At 46.7% G+C, this 16,795-nt stretch overlaps 1 protein-coding gene across 2 annotated transcripts in view; it reads right to left on the reverse strand.

The window, feature by feature from the left end:
* OSBPL11 (oxysterol binding protein like 11) overlaps positions 1 to 16,795 on the reverse strand; it is a 47,412-nt gene continuing 30,617 nt past the window's right edge. For both annotated transcript variants that reach the window (XM_056534882.1, XM_056534883.1), the window contains exons 8-13: positions 15,025 to 15,165; positions 13,196 to 13,694; positions 3,331 to 3,517; positions 3,013 to 3,195; positions 2,572 to 2,725; positions 1 to 792 (exon numbers count right to left, since the gene is read on the reverse strand). In XM_056534882.1, coding sequence (XP_056390857.1) covers positions 736 to 792; positions 2,572 to 2,725; positions 3,013 to 3,195; positions 3,331 to 3,517; positions 13,196 to 13,694; positions 15,025 to 15,165 — 1,221 coding nt within the window. In that variant the 3' untranslated portion in view covers positions 1 to 735. The remainder of the gene's footprint in view (positions 793 to 2,571; positions 2,726 to 3,012; positions 3,196 to 3,330; positions 3,518 to 13,195; positions 13,695 to 15,024; positions 15,166 to 16,795) is intronic.

A 16,795-nucleotide genomic window follows, 5' to 3' on the forward strand; every position in this document is an offset into this window, starting at 1 on the left:
GACAATTCACAATTTATTCTCATTCTTCCATCACACGGTTTGTAGGACGTCTGTTCTCTCAGCGCAGGAGTAGACGCCCCGGCCATCGCCGGTCACACGGATTGGAAGACGACATTCAGAAGAGAGATAAGGCACCACTCATATACTGTACAGAGAAGCCATCCTCCTCCAGCTACTGCGCAAGCTTCACCCCAACAGGTAGAGAGTCTACAAGTACACACCTGACAGGAAGCAGCAGGAGAGGGGTTAATATCATGGCCCACCTACCCCAGTCTATCCCCAGAGGCAGCATGTGCAGGGAAAGGGTTAATCCTCATTTGTAAAACACAATCCAAAACAAAAGCAGATTGTGGTGGCATCCGGAGCGGGACGTTCCAACCGCGGCTGAGAAGACTCCCTGATCCACAGAGGCCAAGAAACAGGAACATCAAAGGCTCTGAGCAGAGGGGGGCGCTATACGCCGCAGCTCAGGGACCGGTCAACGAAAAGACGCTGGACAGAGGCGAATTAATACTGGACGAGGTGACGGGGAGGGTCAGAGCAGGGATGTCGTCTCTGTGTGTCCACGATGAAAGGATCCTGAGCGGCCAACTGTATAAGATCAGAGAGGCATTGGGGGTACGGGGGGTATAAAACAGGGGGGCACTAAGACACAAACCCCTCTGGGGGGAAGCAGCCTGTCTACACCACTCCTGGGGTGCGATCCTCTGCAGGACACGTCCACACGCTTCCAGTTTACAGTCCAGAACTACAGCTCTTCCACAGAGGACGGTTATAGATCCAGCCATCACCCTGCAAACAACACAGAAAGAATAACGGGGGGCACAACCACACCTGCAAGACCCCCCAACACACACATTTTAATATTTTTGCTTATACAGCACAGCATTGGCTATTAAAGGGGAACTCCGCTGCTCAGCATTTGGAGCAAACTGTTCTGAACGCTGGAGCCGGGAGCTCGTGACGTCATATTGCCAAGCGGCGAAAGGGATTTGGCCTATAATAATAATTAAAGGGGATTTTTTTTTTTTTTAAATCAACTGGTGCCAGAAAGTTAAACAGATTTGTAAATTACTTCTATTAAAAAATCTTAATCCTTCCAGTACTTATCAGCTGCTGTATGCTCCAGATGAAGTTATTTTCTTTTTGAATTTCCTTTCTGTCTGACCACAGTGCTCTCTGCTGACACCTCTGTCCATGTCAGGAATTGTCCAGAGCAAGAGAAAATCCCCATAGAAAACCTCTCCTGCTCTGGACAGTTCCTGACATGGACAGAGGTGTCAGCAGAGAGCACTGTGGTCAGACAGAAAGGAAATTCAAAAAGAAAAGAACTTCCTCTGGAGCATACAGCAGCTGATAAGTACTGGAAGGATTAAGATTTTTTTTAGTATTTACAAATCTGTTTGACTTTTTGGCATTGGTTTATTTAAAAAAAAAAAAGTTTTCCACAGGAGTACCCCTTTAAGATGCAGTAAATAGCACCGTTTTCCCCTCAATTTTGGGACTATCATGGCATAGACAGAAAAAAACCTGGCAACAATGCAACATGTGAATACAACCCCAGGAGGGGTGTATAACTACTATATATCCTGAACTCATAGACATAGCAGCAGTATACAGATAGAGCTGGAGGGGAGGAGTATAACTACTATATATCCTGATCTCATAGAAATAACAGCAGTATACAAATAGAGCTGGGTGAAGGTGTAAAACTACTATATATACTGATCCCATAGAGATAGCAGCAGTATACAGATAGAGATGGAGGGGTGGTATATAACTATTATATATCCTGATCTCAGAGATAGCAGCAGCAGTATACAGATAGAGCTGGATGTGTATAACTACTATATTTCCTGATACTATAAAGATATAGCAGCAGTATACAGCTAGAGCTAGGTGGGAGGTGTATAACTACTATATATTCTGATCCTATAGAGATAGCAGCAGTATACAACTAGAGCCACATAGGTGTATAACTACTATATATACATACATATATATATATATACACACACACACTGATCCATAGATATAGCTGTAGCAGTATACAGGTAGAGCTGGAGGGGAGGTGTATAACTACTTTATATATACACATATATATATATATATATATATATATACACACACACACACACACACACACTGACCACATAGAGATAGCAGCAGTATACAGATAGAGCTAAGGGGGAGGGGTCTGGGAGCTAGCATGAGGGACCTGATGGGTGATGAGGTCATCCTGTAGGTCAAAGGAAGTCAGCTGATCCAGGACAGACCACTTGCTCTGGCACATTAAAGGGGTTATCCAGCAATAGAAAAACAGAGCTGGTTTATTCCAGCACAGCTGAATCCATATGTTTCACTACTGTAACTGGGTCAGGTGATCACCAATCTGACACGCAGAAAATCTGTGCTTAAACAGGTTTTTAAGCTCTGTGATTTTTTTTCGTGGGTCCGACCGGTGATCACATGACCCAGTTACAATAAAAAATATACACATGGATGCAGCTGTGCTGGGATGAAACAGATGCAATACGACGGATTTTCCTGTTCTCGTACACTGCGATTTACCTCTTTGGAGAAGTACTTGGTTTCCCATGGAGTCTCGGTTTCGGCGCGGTGCCTCTCCTCCGCCCTCTGCCGCTCCTCCAGGGCTCTTTTGTGCTCCGTGGCTTCTTCTATATTTTTCGCCATCAGACCTTCTGTCACATGGGCCCAAAGCCTCCTGGAGCCCCAGAAACAAGAGACAAGTTATATGAAGATGATGCAAAACTACAACTCCCAGCATGCCCGGACAGCCAACGGCTGTCCGGGCATGCTGGGAGTTGTAGTTTTGCAACAGCTGGAGAGCTGCAGTTTGGAGTCCACTGCTCTAGAGTTGCCATGGCTATGCAAGGACTATCGCAGGAGGTCACATGACCAAAGTTATCACTGTTTCTATGACAACCCAAGAGCAAGCGCACTATTCAAAAGTCCTATTATTTTTAATGCAAAATCCCTGGGTCCGCTCACCTGGACTCGAAGGGCCCCTGCTTCTCCACCGGCCGCACCCTCTTCCGGGTCACCGGCAGCTTGGTCAGGTCCACACATCTGGTGTCTCCGTTGCCGTACGTGAACTCCAGGACGCTGTTCCACTCGCCCTGAATCTTACACACCACCGTGTTCGTCGGGTTGTGCTTCACCTCGCCGGTCACCCTGAAAACAAACATCAAACCACAGAGGTCCCAGTCTATCACACAGGTCCTGCTCTCAGCGAGGCCACAAAGTAAAAATCCTACATTGCATCCCGTAACCCGGTCACTCAGTGTCTCTCCCTCCCACACCTCTCACCTGTGTAGCTTTCCTCCATAGAAAGGCTTAGTTTGAAAGGTGACGGTGGCAGAGTATCCGGTCTTGGGGCAGTTCACGTTCACCTTCCCTCCGAGCTCCACCCACGGTACGGTGAGGATGGAGCGGGCGTAGGCGCAGGGCAGCGTGAAGGTGTACTCCTCGTCATACTCCAGTAGATGCAGAACGCCTGGGAAGAAGGAGGAAAGCACTGAGAATGGCCCCAGAACTATTAGGCTATGTTCACACAGCGGAATAATTTGCGGACATTCCGCATAGAGCAGGACCCGACAGAACGTGCCGGCACTAGGACCTCTCGAAAGTGCGCCGTCTCCATGGAAACAGGTCAAGTCTTTCGGCGGAGAATAGAATCGGGATTTCCCTGGAAGACGTTTCCACCGCAGAAATTCCGCCACGTGCGTGATGCAGCAGAATCCTATGGAAAGCAATGGGACTCTGCTGCAACTAAATTTGCATGCAGAATTTTTCTGTCTGATTTCACTCGGGAATTCCGTTGTGTGAACATGGAGACCACGAGAATCAGTAGTAAAGCTGAACAGGAATCCATATCCAAAAGAAAGGAAATGCTCGTCTGGATAAAGAAGCTACAGAACCAACAACAGTAAACAATTTTTTTTTGCTGAGTGTAGTAGACGCTTTCATCAGGTCAGTGATGGTGCCTGATGCTGCGTTAGTCGTGTGACTTTGTATGTGGATCCCGTCCCGATATCTATTGTTGGGACCAACAGCTCTGGCTGCAACAATGACCAAACAAGAATGAGCCCAAATCTCTATGTAATCCAAGGCGAGTAGAAAAAAAGATCGCACTCACCCGTCTGTGTCAGTATTGTTTATTGACGATCAAAGTCCGTTTAGCCCGGCGTCAAGCCGCTGAACGGCAGAGACGAGGCCGCGCTCCTTTCGCGGTCTTGTCCGCTTTCTCAAGCCTGCTGGACGTCACCTTTCAGGTGACGTCCAGCAGGCTTGAGAAAGCGGGCAAGACCGCGAAAGGAGAACGGCCTCGTCTCTGCCGTTCAGCGGCTTGACGCCGGGCTAAACGGACTTTGATCGTCAATAAAGAATACTGACACAGACGGGTGAGTGCGATCTTTTTTTACTCACCTTGGATTACTACTGATCGTATTTATTGATCTGCACCTCCCGGTGTCCATGTCATTGTATGCGGATCTGGTTGCCTCAAACCATCATTGCTCCTATAGTACCCACCCTGACAGCTGCAACAGTACCAGCCCAATCTCTATGTAAACAGGAGGCGAAAACCACAACCAGGGACCAAAACAAACCCTGAATCTGTGACGAATTTCTGTAAACCTGTTCTGGTCTTTAACTTGGCGCTGTTTCCCAATAAAAGCGCAAATCACCTATAACCATCAATATACAGCTTAGATATAAAATGACTTTACATATTATTACTTATCCTGTACTGATCCTGAGTTATATCCTGTATTATACTCCAGAGCTGTACTCACTATTCTGCTGGTGAGATCACTGTGTACATACATTACATTACTTATCCTGTACTGATCCTGAGTTATATCCTGTATTATACTCCAGAGCTGTACTCACTATTCTGCTGGTGAGGTCACTGTGTACATACATTACATTACTTATCCTGTACTGATCCTGAGTTATATCCTGTATTATTCTCCAGAGCTGTGCTCACTATTCTGCTGGTGAGATCACTGTGTACATACATTACATTACTTATCCTGTACTGATCCTGAGTTATATCCTGTATTATACTCCAGAGCTGTACTCACTATTCTGCTGGTGAGGTCACTGTGTACATACATTACATTACTTATCCTGTACTGATCCTGAGTTATATCCTGTATTATACTCCAGAGCTGTACTCACTATTCTGCTGGTGAGATCACTGTGTACATACATTACATTACTTATCCTGTACTGATCCTGAGTTATATCCTGTATTATTCTCCAGAGCTGTGCTCACTATTCTGCTGGTGAGATCACTGTGTACATACATTACATTACTTATCCTGTACTGATCCTGAGTTATATCCTGTATTATACTCCAGAGCTGTACTCACTATTCTGCTGGTGAGGTCACTGTGTACATACATTACATTACTTATCCTGTACTGATCCTGAGTTATATCCTGTATTATACTCCAGAGCTGTACTCACTATTCTGCTGGTGAGATCACTGTGTACATACATTACATTACTTATCCTGTACTGATCCTGAGTTATATCCTGTATTATTCTCCAGAGCTGTGCTCACTATTCTGCTGGTGAGATCACTGTGTACATACATTACATTACTTATCCTGTACTGATCCTGAGTTATATCCTGTATTATACCCCAGAGCTGTACTCACTATTCTGCTGGTGAGGTCACTGTGTACATACATTACATTACTTATCCTGTACTGATCCTGAGTTATATCCTGTATTATACTCCAGAGCTGTACTCACTATTCTGCTGGTGAGGTCACTGTGTACATACATTACATTACTTATCCTGTACTGATCCTGAGTTATATCCTGTATTATACTCCAGAGCTGTACTCACTATTCTGCTGGTGAAGTCACTGTGTACATACATTACATTATACTGATCCTGAGTTATATCCTGTATTATACTCCAGAGCTGTACTCACTATTCTGCTGGTGAGGTCACTGTGTACATACATTACATTACTTATCCTGTACTGATCCTGAGTTATATCCTGTATTATACTCCAGAGCTGTACTCACTATTCTGCTGGTGAAGTCACTGTGTACATACATTACATTATACTGATCCTGAGTTATATCCTGTATTATACTCCAGAGCTGTACTCACTATTCTGCTGATGAGGTCACTGTGTACATACATTACTTATCCTGTACTGATCCTGAGTTATATCCTGTATTATACTCCAGAGCTGTACTCACTATTCTGCTGGTGAAGTCACTGTGTACATACATTACATTACTTATCCTGTACTGATCCTTAGTTATATCCTGTATTATACCCCAGAGCTGTACTCACTATTCTGCTGGTGAAGTCACTGTGTACATACATTACATTACTTATCCTGTACTGATCCTGAGTTATATCCTGTATTATACTCCAGAGCTGCACTCACTATTCTGCTGGTGAGGTCACTGTGTATATTTATTACATTACTTATCCTGTACTGATCCCGAGTTATATCCTGTATTATATTTCAGAGCTGTACTCACTATTCTGCTGGTGAGGTCACTGTGTACATACATTACATTACTTATCCTGTACTGATCCTGAGTTATATCCTGTATTATACTCCAGAGCTGCACTCACTATTCTGCTGGTGAGATCACTGTGTACATACATTACATTACTTCTCCTGTACTGATCCCGAGTTATATATCAGACAGGAGGCTCGTATCTTGCATTAAATCTTTCCTTTTAATGCTCATAGCAGAATATTTTAAAACCATACAAAACTCAAATTCCAAAGAAAAAACTTCAGAACTACATCTCCCAGCAGCCCTTGTGTCTCTCTTCACCCCTCCTAGCCCGACTGGCTCATATATAAAGGGCTGTCTGGAACCACTCCTCCTCTTTCTTTCTGCTCATGGCAGTCAGTTAAGTGATAAGTATTACTGGATTTGTATATCTTTATGTTTCTATCCTCATTGATTCTGTGTATTGCTTCTTCTGTACTGATTTACTCAGTACTACTCCTCGTTTCTCATTCCTCTCATATGTTTTTTATATATGTCTTTTACTCTTATTAATCTTATTTCTTGCTGCGTCCCCCCCGCGATTGCAGTTTAGATCGCGATCCCCGACGCGACTCTTGGCCTGGTTTTTTAGCTTTACATACAGTTAGACAGCGCTTCCACCCTATCTCTCTTTTCACTTACCAGCGCCATTTTCTCCTTTTCGCGCTTTCATCTTCCTCCGCTATCTTCGCGCACTGTCGGCAGGGTGGGGAGGAGGCGTGCCCTCCTCCAACCACTGACCTATCGCTGCGCTGCGCGCTCAGTTCCCGTCCTATCACGAGACTCTCGGCCGAGTTCTCGTGATATTTCGGCTCTGAGCGTTTATACTTCTCCGCTCCTCCTCCCACTTCGTCAGTCGGGTGCGAACGGCGAGTGTGAGCAGGTCAGGAGCATACACGGCCCTTCATTCCTATATAGATTCCGGTGCACGCTGTAAGGGTTCTTCCCCTGGCATTGATAACTATCTTACCTACCTTGTTACTCAGTGCTCTAAGCTTAGACTAATTAGCTTCACTAAATATCAAATCTTTGCTATGGCTGGAGAAAGCTCTCAGTCTTTAATTGTGGGGGAGTTATTAACCCCTGACACCCCACAATTCCTCTCTGCCTCGCAGATACAGGATCTCATAAATAAGTCAGTGCAAGCCGCTCTGGCCTCTGCATCTACTCAAATGTTGCCTACCACATCGGCAGACATCCCTAAGCCAAGCAAGGCTCTGCGTAAACGCAAGCACGTCACCGTGCCTTTCGACTCCCCGGCAGGGGAAGTACAATTTATGCTCCCGACAGGTCCCTCCACAGACTGTCAACCCGCACCATTAACAGTTCAGAATGACTCAGTGCGACCCCCGAGCCTCGGGGAGTATTCTAATAAGAGGCATAAATCCGCCAAGCGGACTAAACCTGACTCTTATAATACATCAGATGAGTCAGCTGAGGACTCTGAAGAACCGGAGGACGCAGACTCCGAGTCAGACGTTGATGCGGGCATTATGGCGGACGCTAATGTCGCCGAGCCGGAGGTATCAGGAGAAGCCATCCTAGATACGTTGGGGCAACCCTTCTTTAATCCGGACGACATATCTCACCCCCGATCAGGGGACTGGGCCCCCTTGCCCCAGGTGGCTACTTATATAGAGTTCTGGACCCGGCGGGCATTGGACCGGGTAAACAGAAATAAGCTAAGGTCAGAATGCCCTTGTCCCTTTATAGCCAAGAGGGTGGCCGAGACGCCTGAAATAGACCCCATACTTATGAAATACCTATCCAGAGCTGGGAAATACTCAAAGAAAGGGAGAGAGAGATCCTTTAAGACTATACAAGATAGGATCTTAGATCTGCTTGGCCCCCTAACAAAGATCCTCAATTTGTCTGAACAAGCCGCTTCCTCTAGTGACCCCGTAGATTTAGCCCAGCTCCGGGGATGGGCACAACGTGCCATTTGCCTACTAGGTACGGCCAATACTACGTGTTCAATAGAGCGTAGAAGGTCTATTTTAATGAAACTGGAACCCCAGCTCTCTCACCTAGCCGAGAACGAACCTGGCCCCTCGGCTGAGGGTTTACTTTTCGGTGACGACCTTTTAAAGGACGTTAATAAGTTTGTTGGCTTATTCAAAGGCCTGGATAAAGCCCAGTCCTCATTAAAGAAAACCAATGGGGGCAAGGTTTTTAACAAGGCCGGCAGAGGACGCGGCCGATCTGCCGGCCGAGGCAATTTCTACAGGCCCTATGCCAGACCTACCGCTCCACCTTACGTTCCACCACAACCACAGTACTCCGTTCCGGTGGTACAACCCGCCCCCTTCTTTCCGCCCCGGGGAAGACCATGGAGAAGCCGAGGAGGTAGAGGATACCCCCGTGCTAGACCGTCTACTGGTGAGTACAACTCCCCCACACATTCCCCACACACTGGTGGGGGGCAGATTGAGGTATTTTTCCCACGTCTGGTCCATGATTACTGCAGATGTCTGGGTACTGAATACAGTAGCGGGTTATCAAATAGAATTTCAATCCCTACCGGACATGGAGTTCGTCCCTCCACCTATCCAGTTCTCGGATCTCAACAGATCCCTGATAGACGGAGAACTCCAAGAACTTGTACACAAACAAGCGGTTCTAGAAGTCGATCCCTTGACCACGGGGTTCCTAAGCAACCTTTTCTTGGTAAGGAAGAAAGGTGGAGGTTATCGCCCCGTAATAAACCTGAGAAATCTAAATCAACATGTGATGTACCGTCACTTCAAGATGGAAGGAATCCATCTTTTACGCGACCTCCTTTGCCCCGGAGATTGGCTAGTCAAGGTAGATCTCAAGGATGCTTACCTTACCGTACCAATGCATCACGCTTCCCAACCTTTCTTAAGGTTTCACTGGGGGAACCGTCTGTGGCAATTCACGTGCCTCCCATTCAGTCTGTCGTCAGCCCCCTGGTGTTTCACAAAGTTGATGAAAGCCGTGGTAGCCGCTCTCAGGAGCAGAGGGGTACGTCTGATAATTTATCTAGACGATTTACTCATCATGTCCCATTCCAGAGAATTAGCCAGTCTCCACTGTCATTGGACAATCTCCCTGTTGGAAGAACTTGGTTTTCTTATAAACCACGAAAAATCCGTTCTATCTCCAGCTCAGGAGATGGAGTTTTTAGGTTTTCTGGTGGACACCAGAAGAGCAGTTCTATGTTTGCCCAAAGCCAAACTAGCCCTGATCCGCAAAGAAATCAGGGCTGTATTACGCAAGGGTCGGGTATCCTTGAGGGTGATCGCTCGCATAGTCGGCTTATTGTCGGCATCCATTCAAGCGATCTTTCCGGCCCCGCTCCATTATCGGGCACTCCAACGACTCAAGACCTTGCACCTCCGGCGAGGTTTGCGTTATGCGGACGAAGTACAACTATGTCCGGAATCGGTGGAGGAACTACGTTGGTGGCTTCGCCACGCTGTAGAGTGGAATGGCAAGTCCATTTTCAACTCCTGCCCAGACGTGATCATAGAATCGGACGCGAGCAGGCAGGGATGGGGCGCCCGCTGCGGTCATCAATCTACAGGCGGGATATGGTCGGAAGAAGAGTCTCTTCTCCATATCAACGCATTGGAACTGCTGGCAGCATTTTTCGCGGTCAGGAGTTTCCTTTCACAGGAGTCACATTGTTGCGTGCTGCTACGCATGGACAATGTAGCGGCGGTTCAATATATCAACCGCCTTGGAGGTTCGAGGTCCAGAGTACTAGCGGACATAGCTTCCGACTTCTGGCATTTCTGTCTGTCCCACGACCTTGTCCCTATAGCGGAATATATCCCGGGGACATCCAACTCCGTGGCAGACTGGAACTCCCGATATCTGGCAGACTCCAGCGATTGGAAACTAGATCGGTCGATATTCCTGGCTCTGCGAGATCTTTGGGGTCCGCTACATACGGACCTTTTTGCTTCTCGCCTCAACCACCAGTTACCACGGTTCTACAGTTGGAGACCCGACCCGGAAGCGTCTGCAGTAGACGCTTTCTGCCAACGTTGGCCGGAGGGGACACACTATGCGTTCCCTCCCTTCCAACTGCTCACGAGGGTCCTCGGTCAGATATTGATTCAGAGGGCGACGGTAGTGTTGGTCACCCCGTGGTGGCCGACTCAGCCATGGTTCCCTCGACTTCTGGGGATGGCGATAGACTTTCCCAGGCTGTTACCAGCCCTGGACCACATATTGACGAATCCGAACAAGGGTCTTCATCCCCTAGTACTGGAGGGCAACCTGCCTCTCCTTGCTTGGTTGGTTTCGGGGTGCCGGAATCAGGTAACGACCTTTCAAGGTCAGCTAGAGATCTCCTCGCCCTGGCCTGGGCCCCGGGGACTAGATCGGCATATCGATCTGCCTGGGGACTCTGGGTTCGTTGGTGTGTTCAACGGGAAATTAATCCCGTTCAAGCACCTGTACAGATAGTGGTTAATTATTTAGCTGAATCTTTTGATTCGGGTAAATCGTATAGCTCAATAAATGTTTATAGATCTGCTATTTCTGCTTATCACTCTCCGGTTGACTCTTTGCCGGTGGGCAAGCATCCTTTAGTCTGCAGGCTTCTGCGTGGAATAAAATTTAAACGTCCTCCTCGACCTAAATATAGTTCTACGTGGGATGTTTCCCGTGTTTTGGATATGTTCTCCTCTTGGGAAGACAACAATGATCTTTCCCTGAAGGTTCTCTCTGTGAAGTTGACTGTCCTCTTATGTCTGGTCCCTATAAAGAGGGTATCTGATGTTAGAGCTTTGGATATCACTCGACGACAGTTCTCGCCGGGTGGTGTTCAGTTTTCCGTGGTGCGCAGGACTAAGACAGGTCTTCAGTCCGTATTCTATCCATACTTTCCAGCGCATCCCAAACTTTGTGTGGTTCGTTGCCTCCAGGCATATGAGTCTAGGACAGCACCTCTTCGTTCTTCTAACCCTAATCAATTGCTTATTTCTTATGTTCAACCACACCTCCCGGTCACTTCAGCCACTTTAGCCCAGTGGGTGCGGTTAGCTATGGAAATGGCAGGGATTGACGTATCCCTGTTTGGCGCCCATTCTTCCAGAGGGGCTATGGCTACTAAAGTAGTGGTGTCCGGTGGTTCTCTGTCGGATCTTCTTATGGCTGCTGATTGGTCGTCTCGGACGACGTTCCGGCAATTTTATTTCCGTCCAGAGGAACATGTCTCTATGTCAGTCTTGTAGTATATTTATATCTATCATTGTTTTCAGCTTTGAACTTGCAAGATACGAGCCTCCTGTCTGATATATAAATCTAGATTTCCCTAGCTTGTGACGGAAAATATTAGTTATATGAAGACAGGAGGCGAGTATCTTCCCTCCCGACCCACCCTATCACGGTGTTTGTTGTTTTTCTTTTTTCCAGGTTATTGAAGTGGACTACGTGCATCTGCTCTATGGAGGCTGATATACTCCGGTTCTCTTGTTCATGAGATTTGTTCCTGTTTGCTCAGGTTCCTGCGGTCCTGTTGACCATGTATGCAGACAACCACAAGTCGGATTTGTTCCTGTACTTCACGATGACACCCGCCGTGCTGACAACTGCATAAAGAAAGAGGAGGAGTGGTTCCAGACAGCCCTTTATATATGAGCCAGTCGGGCTAGGAGGGGTGAAGAGAGACACAAGGGCTGCTGGGAGATGTAGTTCTAAAGTTTTTTCTTTGGAATTTGAGTTTTGTATGGTTTTAAAATATTCTGCTATGAGCATTAAAAGGAAAGATTTAATGCAAGATACTCGCCTCCTGTCTTCATATAACTAATATTTTCCGTCACAAGCTAGGAAAATCTAGATTTATATCCTGTACTATACTCCAGAGCTGTACTCACTATTCTGCTGGTGAGGTCGCTGTGTACATACATTACATTACTTATCCTGTACTGATCCTGAGTTATATCCTGTATTATACTCCAGAGCTGTACTCACTATTCTGCTGGTGAGGTCACTGTGTACATACATTACATTACTTATCCTGTACTGATCCTGAGTTATATCCTGTATTATACCCCAGAGCTGTACTCACTATTCTGCTGGTGAGGTCACTGTGTGCATACATTACATTACTTATCCTGTACTGATCCTGAGTTATATCCTGTATTATACCCCAGAGCTGTACTCACTATTCTGCTGGTGAGGTCACTGTGTACATACATTACATTACTTATCCTGTACTGATCCTGAGTTATATCCTGTATTATACTCCAGAGCTGTACTCACTATTCTGCTGGTGTGGTCACTGTGTACATACATTACATTACTTATCCTGTACTGATCCTGAGTTATATCCTGTATTATACCCCAGAGCTGTACTCACTATTCTGCTGGTGAGATCACTGTGTACATACATAACTTATCCTGTACTGATCCTGAGTTATATCCTGTATTATACTCCAGAGCTGTACTCACTATTCTGCTGGTAACAGTAATAACCCCCTTTATTATAAGATATTAGGGGGATGTTTACCCACAGGCCGACTGTCTCCAATGACAACCAGCAGAGTTGTGAGTGCAGTTGGTATATGTTCCCTATATAATGGGGTCAGTATGGTTTCCTTGTGGCTATAGTCACATACACATTTGCCCTCCGGACCCTCCGCACGCAGTTAATCACCTTCTCCCACCATGGTGACTCCGATGGACATCCCCATGAACTTGCTCTTGGTCCACACGTGGGTGTTGACGCACATTTTGCGCTCCGGACACTCCGCGTAGAATCCCGATACTGGAGGGTGGTGAGAAACCTGCTCAGCCACAAACCTGACGGTGTAGTAGTCCTCCTCCGTCTTATTGTCCGCAGAGTCCTCCTGCGGTGGTGTCTGATCCTGGGCGTCTACTAAAGTCTCTGAGGATTCGGGGGACTGGACACAGTCCTTGGGGACCCTCCAGGAGCAGTGAAAGGTCTCCCCGATGATGGGGTTATACGGCTTCTTGGCCAGCGCGCCCTTGCGTCCTTCGTGGAAGGAAGTGAGGTAATATTCCACAAACCTCAGCATGCGCGCCTCTGGGGTGAGCCCCCCACTGATGGACAGGAAGAGGTCGGGGTGGGACAGGAAGTCTGCGTACATCTCCAGCAGCGAACGCTTCTCCAAAATGAAGGTTGGAAGGACAACCTGGAAAAATGAACAGCGTATGAGAATACGTCATCGAAGAGGAGGCGACGGGAGTGATAGAAACCGAAAACATGGCTTCTGAGCTTCATCTGCTCCAAGGAAAGCTGGGTGACTACCAGACAGCCCGGGCTCCAGACTGATACACTGTAACAAACTATAAAGACAGGAGATGGGTTCAAAGTGTTAATTGGGATTAGAGAAACATGGCTGCTTTCTTTCAGAAACAGCGCCACTCTTGGCATCGGGTTGAGTGTGGCATTGCCGCATGGTTCCATTGAAGATAATTGAGCCAAGTTGTAATACCGCACAGAACCTGAAGACAGGTGTGGCGCTATTTTCTGGAAGAAATCAGCTATGTTTTTCCAATCCTGAACAAACCCTTTAATGGTGCCCAACATTATTCAACAGCTGGAGGAACTCTCAAGTGTTCCCCTACCTAGGTGCCTCCAGCTGTTGCAAAACTACAACTCCCAGCTTGAGGCACTCTGCAGTGTTTCCCTACCTAGGTGCCACCAGCTGTTGCAAAACTACAACTCCCAGAATGCCCGGACAGCCGAAGGCTGTCCGGGCATGCTGGAAGTTGTAGTTTTGCAACAGCTGGTGGCACCTAGGTAGGGAAACACTCATCTTTCCCATTCAGAATAATAAAGATGCAACTCCCAGCCGAAGGCTGTCCGGGCATGCTGGAGGTTGTAGTTTTGCAACAGCTGGTGGCACCGAGGTTAGGTAACACTCATCTTTTCCTATCCGAGTGCTCCAGCTGTTGAATAAAGATACAACTACCAGCCAATGGCTGTCCGGGCATGCTGGAGGTTGTAGTTTTGCAACAGCTGGTGGCACCGAGGTTAGGTAACACTCATCTTTTCCTATCCGAGTGCCTCCAGCTGTTGAATAAAGATACAACTACCAGCCAATGGCTGTCCGGGCATGCTGGAGGTTGTAGTTTTGCACCGGTTGGTGGCACCAAGGTTAGGTAACACTCCTCTCTCCCTATCTGAGTGCCTCCAGCTGTTGCAAAACTACAACTCCCGGTCAATGGCTGTCTAGGCATGCTGGGAGTTATAGTTTTGCAACAGCAGGAAGTGCCCTGGTTGGGAAACAATGGTTATGACTTAAACCATGATATGTTTCAATTCAGTGACACCAAGCAGAGATCTTTATTACTATGTGTGTGCTCTCCAGGATGGGCCTGAGAGCTGGGGGCGACTGCAGAAGTCGTCTCCACTGACAACTTATAACAAACAGGGGTAGGGGGGAGTCTGGGATCTACAGATCAGAAAGGAAATATATAGTAACTCTGCTGGCTGGACAGAATGCACAGGACACTGACCCGAGTGAGGTCCATCCCGAGCTTGAGCTGTGACAGGAGATGCAGGATGACGCTGCGCTGCTCCTCCACCGCCCCCAGATCATCCTCCGTCAGCTCACACGAGTCCTCCACCTCATCCTCAGGGTCAATCTCTATGGGCTCCTGTGAGGGTCAAAAAACAAAAACAAGTTAACATTCTGGGGGGGGGGGGGGGGGGGGTCAGGGTGATTAGGGATTAAAGGGGTATTCCATGAAAAAAAAAAAATTCTTCATATCAACTGGCGCCAGAAAGTTACAGATTTGTAAATTACTTCTATTAAAATTTGTTAATCCTTCCACTACTTAGCTGCTGAAGTTGAGTTGTTCTTTTCTGTCTGACCACAGAGCTCTCTGCTGACACCACTGTGTCTCAGGAACACTCCAGAGCAGGATAGGTTTGCTATGGGGATTTGTTCCTACTCTGGACAGCTCCTGAAACAGACAGAGGTGTCAGCAGAGAGCACTGTGGTCAGACAGAAAAGAACAACTCAACTTCAGCAGCTGATAAGTACTAAAAGGATTTAAAATTTTTTTATAGAAGTAATTTTACAAATCTGTTTTACTTTCTGGAGCCAGTTGATATAAAGAAAAAGGTTTTTCATGGAATACCTCTTTAAGTCAAGGAAATGGGGGCATGGAAGGATGACGATCATCCACTGACCACCTCAAATTTTGGTAACTTGGGGGTTTAGGGGTAGATTTCTCTTATTTTCTTTTAAAAACAGCACCACCCGTGTCTTCAGGTTGTATGTGGTATTGCAACTTGGCTCCATTTACTTCAATGGGACCGAGTTGTAATACCGCACACAACCCGAGGACGGGCGTGGTGCTGTTTTTTTGGAAGAAACCAGCTCTGGTTTTCTAATTCTGGATAACCCCTTTAGTTGCTGTCGGTTAAAGCAGTGATTTCCCAAACAGTGTGTCTCCAGCTGTTGCAAAACTACAACTCCCAGCATGCCCGGACAGCCGAAGGCTGTCCGGGCATGCTGGGAGTTGTAGTTTTGCAACAGCTGGAGACATGCTGTTTGTAAATTACTTCTATTAAAAGTTTAAATCTATCAGGGTCTAAGTGTTCAGACCGTAACTGAGGGCGGTCTCTCTCGGCTTTGTGTCATGTGACCGAGACGGAATCCTAATGTATCTATGGGGCCGTATCCAAGTGCGTGCACAGCGAGTGGGGAGAAGTAGTATTCAGGCGCATGCTTCTCCCCGCATGCGATCTGTCTGGGTCTGAACACTCAGACCCCGATCGATCAAAACATTTAGCATGTTCCTAGGGCAGGTAAAATGTTTTGTGAAAGCTCAGGTACCTTTTAAAGCGGTACTCCGGTACTTAAAGGGGTACTCCCCCGGAAAACATTTTTTTTTTTTAAATCAACCGGTGCCAGAAAGTTAAACAGATTTGTAAATTACTTCTATTAAAAAAAACCTTGATCCTTCCTGTACTTATCAGCTGTTGGAAGTTCTTTTCTTTTTGGATTTCCTTTCTGTCTGACCACAGTGCTCTCTGCTGACACCTCTGTCCATTTTCGGAACTGTCCAGAGTAGAAACAAATCCCCACAGCAAACCTATCCTGCTCTGGACAGTTCCTAAAATGGACAGAGGTGTCAGCAGAGAGCACTGTGGTCAGACGGAAAGGAAATTCAAAAAAAGAAAAGAACTTCCTGTGGATCATACAGCAGCTGATAAGTACTGGAAGGATTAAGATTTTTTTTAATAGAAGTAATTTACAAATCTGTTTAACTTTCTGGC

Source organism: Hyla sarda, chromosome 8 (genome assembly GCF_029499605.1).
Source record: "Hyla sarda isolate aHylSar1 chromosome 8, aHylSar1.hap1, whole genome shotgun sequence".
Taxonomy (NCBI): Eukaryota; Metazoa; Chordata; class Amphibia; order Anura; family Hylidae; genus Hyla; species Hyla sarda.